The 14,958-nt window shown below is 39.4% G+C and overlaps 1 protein-coding gene across 4 annotated transcripts in view; it reads left to right on the plus strand.

The window, feature by feature from the left end:
- Window positions 1-568: 568 nt before the first annotated feature.
- Window positions 569-14,958, plus strand: part of LNPK (lunapark, ER junction formation factor) — a 60,052-nt gene continuing 45,662 nt past the window's right edge. For 2 of the 4 annotated variants that reach the window (XR_010606395.1, XM_065637894.1), the window contains exons 1-6: window positions 569-661; window positions 4,553-4,634; window positions 5,881-5,925; window positions 7,211-7,398; window positions 10,662-10,720; window positions 13,385-13,425. Coding sequence is in view for 3 of the 4 variants with exons in the window: in XM_065637894.1 (XP_065493966.1) it covers window positions 4,608-4,634; window positions 5,881-5,925; window positions 7,211-7,398; window positions 10,662-10,720; window positions 13,385-13,425 (360 nt within the window). In the remaining variant the exon portion in view is untranslated. Of the gene's footprint in view, window positions 662-1,695; window positions 1,860-4,552; window positions 4,635-5,880; window positions 5,926-7,210; window positions 7,399-10,661; window positions 10,721-13,384; window positions 13,426-14,958 lie in introns of all 4 variants that reach the window. The other 2 variants (XM_065637895.1, XM_065637896.1) reach the window with 2 other exon arrangements.

Consider the following 14,958-nt stretch of genomic DNA (forward strand, 5'->3'; position numbering starts at 1 on the left):
ACGTAAGATAACCGATAAAAGCAGAGCACCGGGAGAGAGGGCACTGTTATTATAGCCATGTAAATTAAATACAGAGTGCTGCTGCTTGCCCGGCGAGGGGCGCGGAGCGGACAGGGAGCACGGCCGCTCTGTGACCCCGGGGCGACGCCAGCGCCGGCCGGGAGCGAACACATCCAGCACCCGGGTCAGCACCGGCTCCCCCGGCAGAGGCCGCGCACGGGAGTGCCAGGAGGCCGCTGCAAACCTTCCCACGGCAGCTCCACCCTCGTGTTCCCAAGTGTTCGTCCTAAAACACTCTTTTTTTGCTGTAAATAACTGTCGGAGCCGCAGGAGGACGGGGTCGGCCTCTCCAGCCCGCCAGTGGCGGCGGCGAGACGGCGGTGACCATCTCCGACACCCGCCGCGCCGGCTTGGCCCGGCACTACCCCCGGCCCCCTGCCCCCATCCGGCACGGCCCGGGCCCCGTGACCCCCCCGGCCCGGCCCCGCCCCGCCCTCCGCCTCACAAAGCGGCCCCGCCCCTCCCCGTTCCAGCGCGCCCTGCGGCAGCAAGGCGCTCATTGGCTGTCGGGGCGGCGCGGGGCCTGATGGGAGCGCAGCCGCGGCCTCTCGGCCCCTCCTTCGGCGGGCGGTGGCGGGATGCGCGGCCCGGCCCGCGGCAGGTACGTGCTGGCGGGGGAGGAGCGGCCCGGCCCGGCCCGGCCCCAGCGGCTCCGCGGTGGGGACTGGCTCCGCCGTGGGCGGGGCGGCGGGAGAGGGGCGCCCGGCGCTGCCCGTGGCCCAGCTTGGGCCCGCGTCCCCGAGGGCCGAAGCGGCGCAGGGCGGGCGGCCGGTGCCCCCACCCTTTCCCGCCTCGGCGCGGGCCGCCGGACGGCTGCTGCGGGGCGGGGCGGCGGCGGGCTGGGGCGCTGCCTCGGGAGAAGAAGCGGGTGCGGGGAGGGGGCGGCGGACGCCTTCCCCGCCCGCCCGGGCGCAGGCAGGCGGCGGCGCCGTGGGGCTTTCCCGGCGCAGCGGGCGGCTGGCTCGAGCGGCAGGTGCCGGGAGCGGAGCGGCCCTGTGCCCCTGCCCGCGGGGCTCGGGCCGCTGGCGGCCGCTCTCGCAGGCTTCAAAGCAAGGTTGGGCTTCAAAAAAAGCGCCTGACCCACCCACTGCTTGCTCCTTCGCTTTGGAGCCTCTGTGTGGGAGCTAATTTGCCTTGCTAATTAAGACTTTACAAAGCATAAGACCTCTATAGGGTGCTTCCAAACAGAAACAGCTGAAAATGAAGTTTAAAATGAACAAAACTCACTGTCCTGCTTTAGCTGAGAGGTGCTAGAACAGGCTACCAGTAGGTGCTGGGCGATTCTCCTGATTTTGTTTTGCTTATTCCCTTGTCCACGGCGTTTATAGGTGGAGAAACTTTTTATGGTCACTGTGGATGTTTCTGAGGTCAGAAGATTGTGGGAGAATATGAATTTTGGGTGGAAACTTTATGAGCAGAAGTGGAGATTCAATTTGAAAAGTAGAACTTGTGTTCTTTGTAATGGTAGATATCTGAAAATATTTACATTAAATGAAGTCACTAGGTTTACAAATAACCTCATTTAAAGAGCATTCCACCTTCCTTCAGGGGAAGGGTCTGTATGTCTGTACACAAAGCCTGATTTCAAGTTTCTAACTGCCTTCTTTTACTATGACTTGTCTTGATGTTCTTTAGTCTTGAATTTCAGCACGTCAGTTATTAAAATTTATTTTGAAGACCTTGATTTCTTTTTGGAGAGCTTTTCATCTTAAAACATCAACAAGCTTGGAGAAATTTGGGACTGACTTGATAAATATGTAATGAGATCATCAAACTATTTTCTCCATCTGGCTGACTAGGTTGGTGGATGACTTCTGTAACTGTGCATGATTCATTCTGCTTTTGAAAGAGAAACTTTTTCTGCTCTGGTAGTCTTACTGTGGCACTTTTGCTTTGCTTTTTGCTAATTGAATTCTGTATTTTTGAGATAGAGGAGATGCTATCAGGACATTTTTTTGAGACTCAGATAATAAAATTGGAAAGAGTGTTTTCTTATGCTTCTACATTGTGTTTTTAACGCTTCTGTTGTCTATTTTAAACCTAGGGCTAAGTAATGTTGCAGCTATATTATTTGTGTATTAAATCAGTGACAATGTTTGTGGAAATTAGTCCAATTACAGCAGTGAGTGGAAAGGACAGCTCTGCGCTAAAGAAGTGCGGTCTTTAGGAGGAAAAAGTGTTGTGCAATAATTAGATGGTTGGAGCATAGAAAAGGAGACTTGAGGAAGAAGGACTCATACCATGAACAGTAGGATATTAGTGGTAGATATGTGGAGTAACAGGTGTGGAGGAACAAGGAGAGTTTGAAGCAATTGAAGGCAATTTGTGGTGGTGTGTCAAAAAGAGGAGAAGGAAGGAAAGACATCTGAGGCACCCCATAGAAACCATAGAAAATTCTTCATCTCTGAACTAAGGATTTGGTGACTAAACTATAAATGTGAACCTGGTGGCCCTAATCCCTTAATACCTCTTTGGGAAGGGTTTTGGTAATCTTACTGACTTACAGAGCTGTATATGTAAAGTCTGTCAGCATCATAATTCATGTAAAATTATGCACACGATGACACTTGCCAGACCTGTTTCCCTTCCAGGTATTTGCCAGATGTTTTGAAAAACATATGTAGAGGTAGCACTGTGAATGTGTTATTGACAAAGGTCGGTGTCATCAGTGGCTCATGGATAACCTGTGCCCAAAAGATCCTCTAACACTTTACTGAAGAGGCTCTCAAACTATGGCCTGAAGGAAAATGTCACACAAAAAGGCCAACAGGAGCATCTCCATGTCTCTGTATTTCCGGAACTCAGAGCTGCCGTTGCTCCTAACAGCAGTGGCAATGCTATGGAAGCAAACTAGATTTGGGAACCATGTGTTAAGTTTACAAACTTCTTGATCAGCTGTTTGACATAGCTGTTGTGTTGTTTTGCAATAAAGATGCTATCTGGCCCTGTAGAAAGATTTGTGAAGAAAGCGTCTGCTCAGTTCTACTGCAATGATCGTCATGCAAAAACTTGCCTGTAACTGCAAAGTGACAATTGTATAAAATTCTTAGTGTTAGGAAACAGTAATATTCCGTGTTTGAAAGATAAAAATATTGCTACTGTTCTACTGAAGTGAGTTGCTGTAGTAGTGATTGTTTTGAGAATTTACTAAAGACTCCAAGGGGTGATTGTACTTTTTCTGTAGCTCACCCCTTTGTGCTGGTAATATGACAGCAGCAGAGCTAATTCGTCCATCTGTTTTAGCTTCATTTTGGTGGCATTTCAAAACCAGATCTCCTTATCTTTAAGGATTGTCTTTTGAAATCGTAGGGCCTACAGTTCCAGATTCAGAAGTCCTTGGCTTTCTTAAAGAGTGAAGAGGTTACCATACTACAGTAGTGTTTGTGGTAGTGAGCAACGTGTATCCTATATTATATTAATTTGTTCTGACAGTTTCAGACAATTTGGGAAGACATTTGGATTGAGATTAGGTTTCTTTATCTTTCAATTTTTGGCCAAAGGTATCTCAGTAAACAAGATAACCACTTATATTCCTGCCTAGCTGGATCAGTGCTTTGTTTTTAGAAGCCTTTGTTTCATTCCAGGGTTAAAAGAGTTTGAGCCCTAGTTGCGACTGAGCGTTGGTTTACTGTTGGTGTTGCTTTGAACGGATCACTTTTTCATTCACTGTGTGAAAACTTCTAAATTAAGTGGCTGGAGGGAAATTCTGCCATCCTAAGGTTCCAGCTACCTGCTGATGGAAAGTTGCTATGCTTTTGTTTCAGGAACCTAGACCCAGATCATCAAATTAGTGCTCTTCCTGGGTTCCAGGTTTGTGTAGGGTGAGGTTGAGCTACTTTTGCATCCGTGGAATTGCTTTGGGGCCATTTGATGTGCCAGTGACTGTACTGTGTGTTGTGTGGAGGGAAGACCTGCCAAGGCAGTGCTTTCCTAAAGCAAGTGAAATCCATTTGAACTTAAGACTGAGCATATAAAGGATGAACAATAGGGCTATGCAGTAAATTCTTTTTGATGAGAGCATGAAGAGAGAGTAGATTTATTGGAGATGAGCTTTCTCATGAAGAGTAGGGTATTAATGCTGGATGCCTGGAGTGGCAGCTGAAAAGGAACATTGAGAGTTATGCTTATGAGCAGCAGAGGAAATAATTGGAAATCAGTTTCTTAAATAATCCTGCTTAATAACTTTCAAAATTGTTTTTCTGCTGGAGGATTTTGGTGGCTTTTTTAGCAGTTATTTTGTGCTTCTGTTTTTGAGGACCCTCTTACTTTGGAAATATTTAACCAGAAAAATAACTTTGGCCATATCAGGGCTAATCAACTGACTTACAAGATGGCCTATGAAACAGAAGGCTGGATTTTAAAATAACACATAGGTAGATAACTAGGCAATGGCTTCATGTGATATTTTGTATCCTGTAGATATTAGAATAAATTTGTGAATCTTGGACTATGCTGTTAGATTGCTCCTAAGTGCTTAATGCTTCACTTCTAGCTGTGAATTCCTGTAGAAGACTGATAACTCTGCCAACATTTGTCCACAATAGAAGATGGGTGGATTAATATCAAGATGGAGGGTAAGTAAAATCATGTAACAATATAATAATCTTTAGTCTAGAAGATGGGAATATGCAGGACATGTTTCTTAATGCTTATTGGTTGACTGTTAATGCTGTCTGAATGTTGGTGCTAAACTTTTCCCATTAATATGTCACTTAAAAGTCCAGTAGTGAGACATAATGACCAAAAATATTCTTTGACAAATCCCTAAACTGCGAAATGGTGTGGTTGTCCTTTATTTCCTTTGCAGTATCAGGCCTGGCACTAGTTTGGTTAGCTTATAAAAATACAGTTTTAACTCCTCCTGTGAATCTAAATAGTTTTGTGGTGTTTCATTGGGTTAGATACAGCAGCATGTGTAACTTGAAAGATTGGTGCCTATTTTAGGTCGAAATAGATACATTCAGTGTATCATTGTGTCTGTTTCAACAAATATTTTGGTAGCTACTCATACCTATACAAGTCTCTCTTCCTAACTGGTTTTATTGGCTTATGTATTATTGAAAGGTGTACTGAATTTGAAGAAGAGGCATGAGGTTTTTGACTACTCTCCTGGCAGGTGTGAGTCATTGTGAGTTGATTTCAGGGTCTCCCATACAAAACTTCTTTACAGGCAAAAGTTTAGGTGAAAAGTCAGTTATATGTAACAGAAAGGAACTCACTTTCATGGTGATGCAGTGCAGTTTATGGTTTTTGAATTTGTGGCCTGAAGGGTGGGAAAAGGTGGTGGCTTTGTACTTCTGAGAAATTAGGAAGGATCCCTAGAAGGTAGATTCCAAGGTGCTGCTAAGGGAATTTTACTGGAGGTGATAACACTTATTTGCAGTTACTTATAATTTATTTGGAGCATGTGTCTTTGTGTGGAATTAATAGTAATAAAAACCTTAAGTTCTCAGGTTAGGGCTTCCTGTATGTATTATCTTTGTTTTGCACATTCTCTCCACTCATCAGTTCACTCCTTGCTTTGCTTCCCACCTACACATCCATTACTGCTGTACACGTGTTGTAGGTTTTTGTCTTTTGTGGTGTAGGAGAGGAGCCTTCAGTTAATAGTAATACCAGCTGTTAAATAGTGATTCATTACAGTCCCTTCTATTTGTCACTACTATACTAGAAAACTTCTTACCTTTATGTAAGACAGATAATATATTAATTTATTATGAATGGGTGGGTTTTTTTAGTTAGGAAACTGTTAATATACAGTAATCCTCAGAATATTGACTTTTTTCTGGTGAGTAACATCTTTGTTCTTGCCCTTGTAAGCAGGCAAAACCTTCCACCATAGAAGTGTTAGAAAAACTGGATAAGGTATGTATTTGCTTTCTGGATGTTTGTTTGATTTTTGTTTAGAAATATGGTTCCTTTTTGCTGGCCATATGCTTCTTTCACATTAGGTAGAATGCTGTCATGGAATTTTAAATTATTTTGATAATTACTCCATTTGGATGTACTAGAGATTCTGAGTTTCAGATTGACTGCTACCTTTTTTCTCCCTTAATATTAGTCATTTAAAAAAACCACCACCATACTGTAGAATAGATAGTAAGAAACTACAGTTTAAATATTTATTTAGAGAGCCTGAAATGGGAATGAATGTGAAGTTGGCTTGATTACACAATTCAATTATAACTAGTGGTTAAACTCCCATGTAATGGAAAATGTCACTAATGCGAAGTTCCATTCCTCAGGCTCATTAGAGAAGCCTCAATGTATGGTTTCAAATGTAAGAGTTGTAGTTATAGTGGTAGTAAGTAAGGTTAGGGACAGAATAACTGTATTGATGGTCCAGTAATCAATTGTGATTTCTTTTAGCCAGCTTTTGTGACAGATGTCTGTACTCTGTGGGAAAACCGTTTTGAAATATGCCGTTGATATTTTTTGTTTTCCTTTTAATGAAAGTGTGAGTACTCATGTTGTCACTTAAAATGCAGTCAAAATGGTAACATAGCAGAGCATTGCTTCATTACTTACTAATATGCCAAAAATATAATTCAGACAAGGCCAGGCTGGATGGGACTTTGGGCAACCTGCTCTAGTGGAAGGTGTCCCTGCCCATGGCAGAGAGGTTGGAACTAGATGATCTTTAAGGTTCCTTCCAACCCAAACCATTCTGTGTTCAGGATGTTGCTCTTAATGTGAGGAAAATACTGAAATAAAGACATGTGAAATGATGGAAAGGTTTCAGCAATTTCCCACGTTAGTAGAAAACTATTAGAAGCATTTGAAATTCTGCAGGTGCCTGATGAAAGTTTTAGGACACAAAGTATGTTTGTAAGATATTAGCGTTTTCCGCTTGTCCCAAATATACTAACACATTACAAATAGATAAAAGTGCTGATTTGTAATATTTCTTCTCAATAGTGTTGTGTTACTGTTAATACGGTGCAAGTGGCTCATATCCTAACCTTAATAGGGCGATGTATTTATGCTGTGAAAGTTATCTTTGGGCAAATATTGTCATTTCTCAAAAAGCTGCTTGACTTTTCTAATCAAGTATCAAATTGCTGTGGCTAATTTTAGCAAACACTTAAAGACAACTTAGTAAAACCACTTATTAATTTCACTAATATGGTTGAACATGATTTGTTTACAGGAAATACAAGCATTAGAAGAATTCAGAGAAAAAAATCAGAGGCTGCAGAAACTATGGGTTGGAAGGCTCCTTCTCTACTCTTCACTTCTTTACCTTATCACTTGCTTAATTGTATATTTGTGGTATCTTCCTGATGAATGGACTGCAAGGTTGATTATGACACTTCCATTTTTTGCATTTCCACTGATGTAAGTAAATACACCCTTTTTTCCTAGTAGCTGTCTCTTTGAAAAAAGGAGATGGAAAATAGATCTCTGCAGGGGTTTGGGTTTACTTTTGACAATCCTTAAGTTGTCATAACTTGCTGGTTTTTTTTTTAAAATAAATCCGAGTAGTTATGCAGACACTTAGCATCTAAAATTACTTGCCTTATCAAAATTATACTAGGGCTAGAGAGAAACTTGCATCTGAACAGCTGCAAGGTATTGTAATATAGTCAGAAGAGCATTATCTTGTTTTATTTCTACTGCTATTTGAAAAAGTAACACTACTGTATGAAAGTGACCTAAGGTATGTCACCTCTATGTAAAATGCAGTGTATAAAATCGGGGAAAAAAATACAATGAATTGAGAAACTTACTTTTACGTATTAGGTGACTGTTAACACAGAAGTGACTTGAAAGGTCATGACCCTAAATATGTTGAGGACTAGTTTTACATAATTAGCTGTTTTTCTGGAAAATCACTGACCGTTTTCTTCGACCAGAAAATATCCTAGTGTACTTGGATGTGAATAGGAGAAGGTACTATCTACTTTTTTGTTCTGCTGAGCTAATTGGCTGCTCATCCTTGCGAGTGGCTTTTGTTTTCTAAGAACGCTGCTTTTCTAAAAATGAACAAAATGGGCTTCCACTTCACTAAACAGCTGCTTCCCTGGGTCCCCTTCCCCCAGACCATCAAGGAGGAGAAGCAGCCTGCTGAGCATCTTTCCTGGCAATGGGGAACGCAGTGCAAATACTGATTTGCTGAAATGAACATCATAAATACTGTCCATATTTGTAAAGCATCTTTGTATAATAACATGACTTGTCAGTTAGCTTTAGGCTTGGAAGTCAAAGTTAAATGTAAATATTTAAGGCTTTGTAAGTTTGATTAGTATGGGTCAGCTAGCATAACATGCAAAAAAAAACCCCAAACTTGATGCTTTTTGTGTGTCATACTGTGTTGTGTGTAATATGCTAATATGCTACTATTGTGATATCCTGTGGAGAAGATACATGGGCAGCAGTGTCTTGACTGGAAAGGATTAATATAGAAATTACAGCTCAAATTAATCTTTGGCAGCAATATGAATTGGTTTTGTTCTTAAGGACAAGGATTTGAAAGTCTTTGTTAGCATGAGAGGCTCGCTCATGCGAACAGGGAAGGCTTGTTTTGAGGAAGTATCACCAGCCTCCCTTCACTGAGGTGTGTTAGGATTCCTGTAGAAATGAAAACACTGCAAGTGATGGCTTCTAGTGCTGTGGTGTGGATTTTGACACTGGATTTTTTTCTAGTTTGTCCTCCAGTTGTTGCTTTTTTTCTTTGAAAAGTGGGTTTCTATGAAATTCTGATTTAGATATTGACTTATTAACATTCAGAATTAGCCTGGTGTTCTCTTATGACTTGCAACTGTTTATCTGATTTTTAAGAGATTCCCCTTCAGCTTTTTTTTGGCAGATATGAATGGCAAGCAGCTGCCAGCTTGTCTTTGTTCTCGGTCAAGAGGTGACTTCACGCTGAATGCCTGGGGCCACCCAGTAATAGCTCTAGAGATTTTTTCAGCCCTAATCAAACTGGAATGTGTCTGCCTTTTCTAGCTTGCAGTCAGTCACCAACTTATTTCTGCCTTAGGTCATTCCCTCAGGGTCTCAGCAAGTTACTGATGCTGGTAGAGTGAGTTAAATTCCAGGAATATATAACATCATTAATTTTAAGTGTATATTGAAATATCTGAGAAGTTGAAGAAATATATTAGCATGTTAGAAGGATGCCCTTCTTGAAATGATTTTCATTTGAATTAATGTCTGTTTCATCTTGCATATTCTGATTTTTTCAGAGAAATGTGTTTTTATTTTATAAAATTGCTCTGAAATGGTCTGCTATTAAACTTTCACCTCAAAATTCTTAAGGAGGAAATGTTTTATTTCATGACGTCCTACCATACATCTTTTAGCTTAGAATACAGTTTTAGGTAGAAGACTCTTTAAGCATACAATAAAAAAGAAATGTTTTTGCCTGTGTAACACAGTCTTAAAAGCAATTGAAACCCTATAAAACATTTATTTCTTTTGATACTTTATGAAAAGACATCTTGCGTGGCATAAGCAGGCAAAGCCATCCATATTCTTCAAGTGGGTATTACAGCACACCTTTGAATGTGGAATAGTGTTAAACTTCTTTCTCTGTGTCTCTGACCTTGGATAGGCTACTCTTGCATTCCAGTTGTCTTGTCTAACTTACCTGACTCAGGCTGTGTTGTTAATACTTGAAAGCATTGTGAACTGGGCAGCCATTGTATAAATGCAAACGATGTTCTTATGAATTAAGTTGAAACTCTATTTGAAGTCTTTTGCCTGCTTTTTCACACTATCTGTTATTCACAGACCCTTTCTAATCTTTAAGCTTTTTTTTTTTTTCTTAAATGAGACATTGCTACTTTAGGCTTTATTATATAGTGCTTGGCACTAGGAGGGTTTTGGATAAGGTGCTTGGAAGGGCTTCAGGTATGAGATTTGCCTCTTGGCTTAGGCCAAATAACTTGCCAGGAAAAGCATCAACTTAATAATTGTAAGCAATTCTAAGCTTTAGAACAAATGGAGTCCTGATGATTTCAGAGAACCTTTCAAATGTGAAATGGTCAGATCAGTTTAACTTTACCTTGAACACAGATGAACTGCTCTGTTTGAGCCAAGTCAGCCGAAACCCTGTGGAAACTGAGTGATTTGAGAGCTCTGTACAATCGCCAGGAGTCAGGTTGGTTAACTCTGCTCAGGAGGGCGTTGGTACAGTAGCTGTGTCTCGTGGGTTTCATTGGTATTGAATTCTTCCCACAAATCTGCTGGGTCTTAATTTTGGGCCTTAGCTGGTAAGCTTGGTTTTCTAGATAACATGCATCATAAATCTATCAAATAAGAAGTGATGACTAAGTAATTTTCAGCTAGCTGCACATACTTTGGTTTTCAAAAGTTCCCACTGAACATTTTGGCAAGCAATGATGTTACTTGCTGCTGCTGCTTCCTTAGTATTTCTACATATAGTAATACTTGGTTAGATTTTAATAGGCAGGAGGATTTATTTAGATGAAGGTGCTGATTTAATTTGTAGTTTTCTGTGTAACTATTGTTTGAAGACTTCTGTTCTTTTTATTTTCAAAAGTTAAATCTCATCTGGTAAGTCTTCTGTTTGCTAAATGACTTCAGAAATGGTTACAGTAATATATTTTAATATAATTCTTTTTTCTGTTTTAAAGAATCTGGCTTATAAGAACACTGCTCATTTTTTTCTTTTCCAAAAGGACAAAAAGGAATAGTAAGTATTTTTTGTCCTTTTTTTTTTTTTTTTTACAATATGGAACTAGCTGGGAATGATGCTTGCTATGAAAATGTAAATATTTTGGCTAGTTTGGCTTCCAGGAAAAGAAGGGTAGCCTTTTGGCTGATGCTGAAATGGGTAGCATTAGCTAAACTTGTTCCTGCCACATAGTTCTTGAAAGAAGTGGCAGGCAACTACTTAATGTTTCACTTCACTTCACTTACAAAATTGTGATAACTTTCTCCTGTCTTTGCATGCTTCACAGTGTAATGGAATAAAATGTACTGTAGGAGTGAGGGAAAGGAAAGAGTAGTTCCCTTAATACCTGCAAGTATTTCAGCAGTCTTAATCTCTTATCTTTATGTATAAGAGAGGAGAGTTACAGCAGATGTGTTTCATTTATTTGTCAATATAGCTTCTCTCTCCCAAGTTCTCCAAAGCATGTTCATGTTTTCCAGAGTGGAAAAGGAATCAGCAGGTGGTGGTTTTTTTGTGTTGTTCTGAGAGCTAAGGAAAATTGGGAGTCATAGGACAAAACCAAAAAGTAATGCAGGTGTTCAAATATATATATATATAAAGTTGTTAAAGCACATGTAGATTCATTCTAATGCAAAATTTAAAAACTGCATCTATGGCACTTGTCTGCAGTAGTTAGAATTCATTTGAGACTTTCTTTGAAAGCAGTCCAGCCTGTAACAATATCTCATGGTGATGTGAGCAATAATACAGGAAAACCTCAATGTTGCACTGTGTTTTATGACTTGCAGAACAACATGATGTATTTAATTTGTGACAGCTTACGAGTTAAACATCACTTTTGGAGTTTTTCTTAAACTTAATGTTTGCATTTGATATGCAAGCATAGGATATACATTTTTATGTAGAAATAAAATTGTCTGTGTATTCTGTGGTCCTGTGTGATTCATTTCTAAGGTGAAAATATATTTGCATTTCATGGCTGGATAGGAAAAAAAATGTATGTTTTTCTGGTTTGCTTAAATGTCTTTATTGCTGCTGTTAGCATACAAGTAAGTCTAGTGCTTTTGTTGAACTTGTGTATAAAGGGTTTTAGGTGTTAGAACATGCCAAAAGGAGTTATTTCTGCATTGTTCCAGAGATCAGGTAGAAATGAAGTGTTTTACCTCAAATATAGAAGTCTTGTATGTGGAAAAGAGGAATCAAATGCACAGTGCAAGAGTTACAGCAGTAAAGCAGGAGAAAGTGTAGCTGGGAGAGCAAACTGGCAACCGAGTGGCTCAAAGCTGGCCTTTTCTCGGTTAAGTTAATATAACACACAGAGTCAGAGGAGATTATTATTTAATACTGTAAAGCTCTGTGCTGGATGACCAGCATACACCAGTTTTGAGAACTATGCTCTGAATGAGGAAAATTCCTAGTGAGACACTTGGAAACGTGATGTAGAGAGATGATGAAATTCAGTTTTTAAGACTGGTCAGGCAAACAACTGTTGAGGATTTAGTCTGATCTGTCCCAAAGTGTGGGAAAAATAAATGAGGTACCTTGCTGGTATTGACTTCACTAGTATGAACTCTCTCTTTTTCTGTGGTCGAGCTCAGTACTAAACATGGTCTTGTTCCATGTCCAGTTTTTCTTAATAAGGGATTGTTGTAGTTACCCTTTTGTTGCATAAACTTTCAAATATGTACATGCCTGGTTTTAGTATTTTGGACATTTGATGAAGTAGTTTGTTCTATCAAAATGAGTTTTTACATTCTGGAAGAGTTCTATGAAGATTTTCTTTTTAAAAAAAAAAAAACCTGAAAAAATGGATAAAAATAGCTATAGGTTACAGGAAGCAAATGGCTGGTGTCCAGTAGAGCTGAGAAGGAGGAAAGTTATAAAGTTTTTTTGTTAAACTCTTCTTGCTGTGAAGGAGGTAGTAGCAAACAGATTTATCAAGATACTGTCTTCTACATTAGGCGATGGTTTATTACAGGGAATTTTCCATGAGTACCAAGCTGCAAGCATTGACTTAAAGGAAAATCCCATGTGCCTTTGACCTTTCTTATTTCCCTTCCCTTTTAGGAATGTTAGTTACTGTGCCTATGAGTTGTAACAGGGTCTCTTAACATTTAGCAGTAAAATGACCTGGTAGCTTTTCTTGCAAAACTGGGGATTTTGCTATAGTCTGAAGTATCAAAAGGGTGAAAGAGATTGAGGTTTGAAGCTCAGAATTGACCTGGCATTTGAAACTAGCCTGTATTAAGAGGCTTACATGAAATACTGAAGCCAGTAAATCTGGTACTCAAATAGATATATTAATACTTAGACCTCAAGCTTTTTTTTCTTGTAGTTTGACTTATGAGATTAAATGTATTGGGTCCATTGTTGTGCCAGTTTTAATGTAGGTCAAAGTAGGGCACTGGCTAGAATTGGTTTGCTTAATAAGGAAATGATACATAAAACTTTTTAATAGTTATAACTGTAAAGTGGTAACAGTGGGCTATAATTTATAAGCAAATTCAGTATTTAATTTATTTTCACATAAAAACTTTGCATAAAATAAAGTTTACTAGTATTCTAGAGTTGGTAGTGGTCAAGGTGTAATTTTTCCTGATCTCACAGGGCAAAGTCAGTGTTTAGAGTGTGCTAAATTTATCGCTTATATTTGAAAACTAATGTATGATGTCCTCCTTTTAGATGATGAACTGGAAGATTTGAAGTCTCAAAAGAAAAAAATAGTAAGTAAAACTTCAAGAAAAGCTAGTTGTTATGGTCCACTAAAGTGTTTTTGTGCATCTCTACAAGTTGAGTTTGATTGTAATATATAGATGAAGAGCAGAGAGAGGGAGGTGAAAGTATTACCACTCCTCTGTTTTTCATATGCTTTATAGTACCACACAAGACTTTCCTTACCTCGAAATTGCAAAAGACTGCTTGCATATGAGAATAAATTGTCTCCTTATAGTTCAACTTAAACCTACTGTTTTAGTGTTCCTAGATCTATGTAAAGTGATTCAGTTTTGTCAGAAAATGAAAATGCATGCTTTAACCTACTCATTGCTTACTACTACTATTACTTTAGGGTTATGAAAGGTGTTAGATGTTGTGCCGATTTAAGAACTTAGAGTGAACCCATATCTTTAATAGTTACTCTGTTACTTAATGTCTTTGTAAACAGCAAAAAGGACTTTCATCCTGTCTGGATTTGCCTTTCAAATAATGTATTATTGTTTATATCTTAAATGCATCACCACTTATTTCCAATTCTCCTCCATCTTATTTTTGTACTATGTATTTCTTACATTGCATTCTTTCCTCTAAAAATTTATCTTTTCATGTATCAATCCTATCAGTTGTCTTGAGGTCATCTATTTTGTGAGCCGTGTGGAAGAGTTAACGGTATGAAACTGGTGTATGCCAGGTATTTGCTTCAACTGGATCAACACTTAATCTCAGACAAATTTAGTATGGAAAAGATTCCAAGTCTTGGATAACCTGCATTCTTAGTGAAGTTTGTAACACTGAAAGCTCTTTGCTCTCTACTTAATCATCCCTTAGGGAAGTTCTCTGTTTACTTACATTGTTAGCTTTGTTTCCTGCCTTGCAAGGCAAAACTTAAAAGCCACCACCATGAGAACACAAAAACCCCCCACCCAACTGAAAACCAAACACCCCCTCAACAAAACAACCCCTCCTCTCCCCCTAAAAACTCCAAAAGTTGTACTATGAAGCTTTATCGTTAATGAGTTTCCCAAAGTGTTCACTTCATGCCTTCTGAGTTTTGCCATGGTAGCTAAATTAAAAGAAAACCTACAACAAAGCTACCAACAAGGAGTTGGGTAAGAGTCTGGTATTACATGATCTTTACAGGGGAAACATATTTCACTAATTTTCTTGTGTTTTTTTGTCACTTGTAAAACGTAGACATGAAAATGATAACATAACCTAATTATGTCATTGTCGTTTGGTAAAGAGGATTTGCTAATATTTATTAATCTTTATATTAATAGGAACCTATTAAATGGAAGTGTCTTTTGGTTGGAGAGGTGATACAAAGGGGTTAGAGAGGCTTACAGTTTCTGAGACCAAAACTATGTTTTTAATTTTACTTTACGAAAACTGCTTAACTGAAATTAGTTAAATTTTCTCTAGTTTACGTGGTCATTGAGTAGCTTTGACGGGAAAGTTCTTGGAACAGAAAAAGCACAATGGAGGACGAAACAGCTTTTGGAGTCCTAAATGTAAAGCCTTCATTTCAGTTAAAGTTTATT

This window comes from Caloenas nicobarica, chromosome 6 (assembly GCF_036013445.1).
Source record: "Caloenas nicobarica isolate bCalNic1 chromosome 6, bCalNic1.hap1, whole genome shotgun sequence".
NCBI lineage: Eukaryota > Metazoa > Chordata > Aves > Columbiformes > Columbidae > Caloenas > Caloenas nicobarica.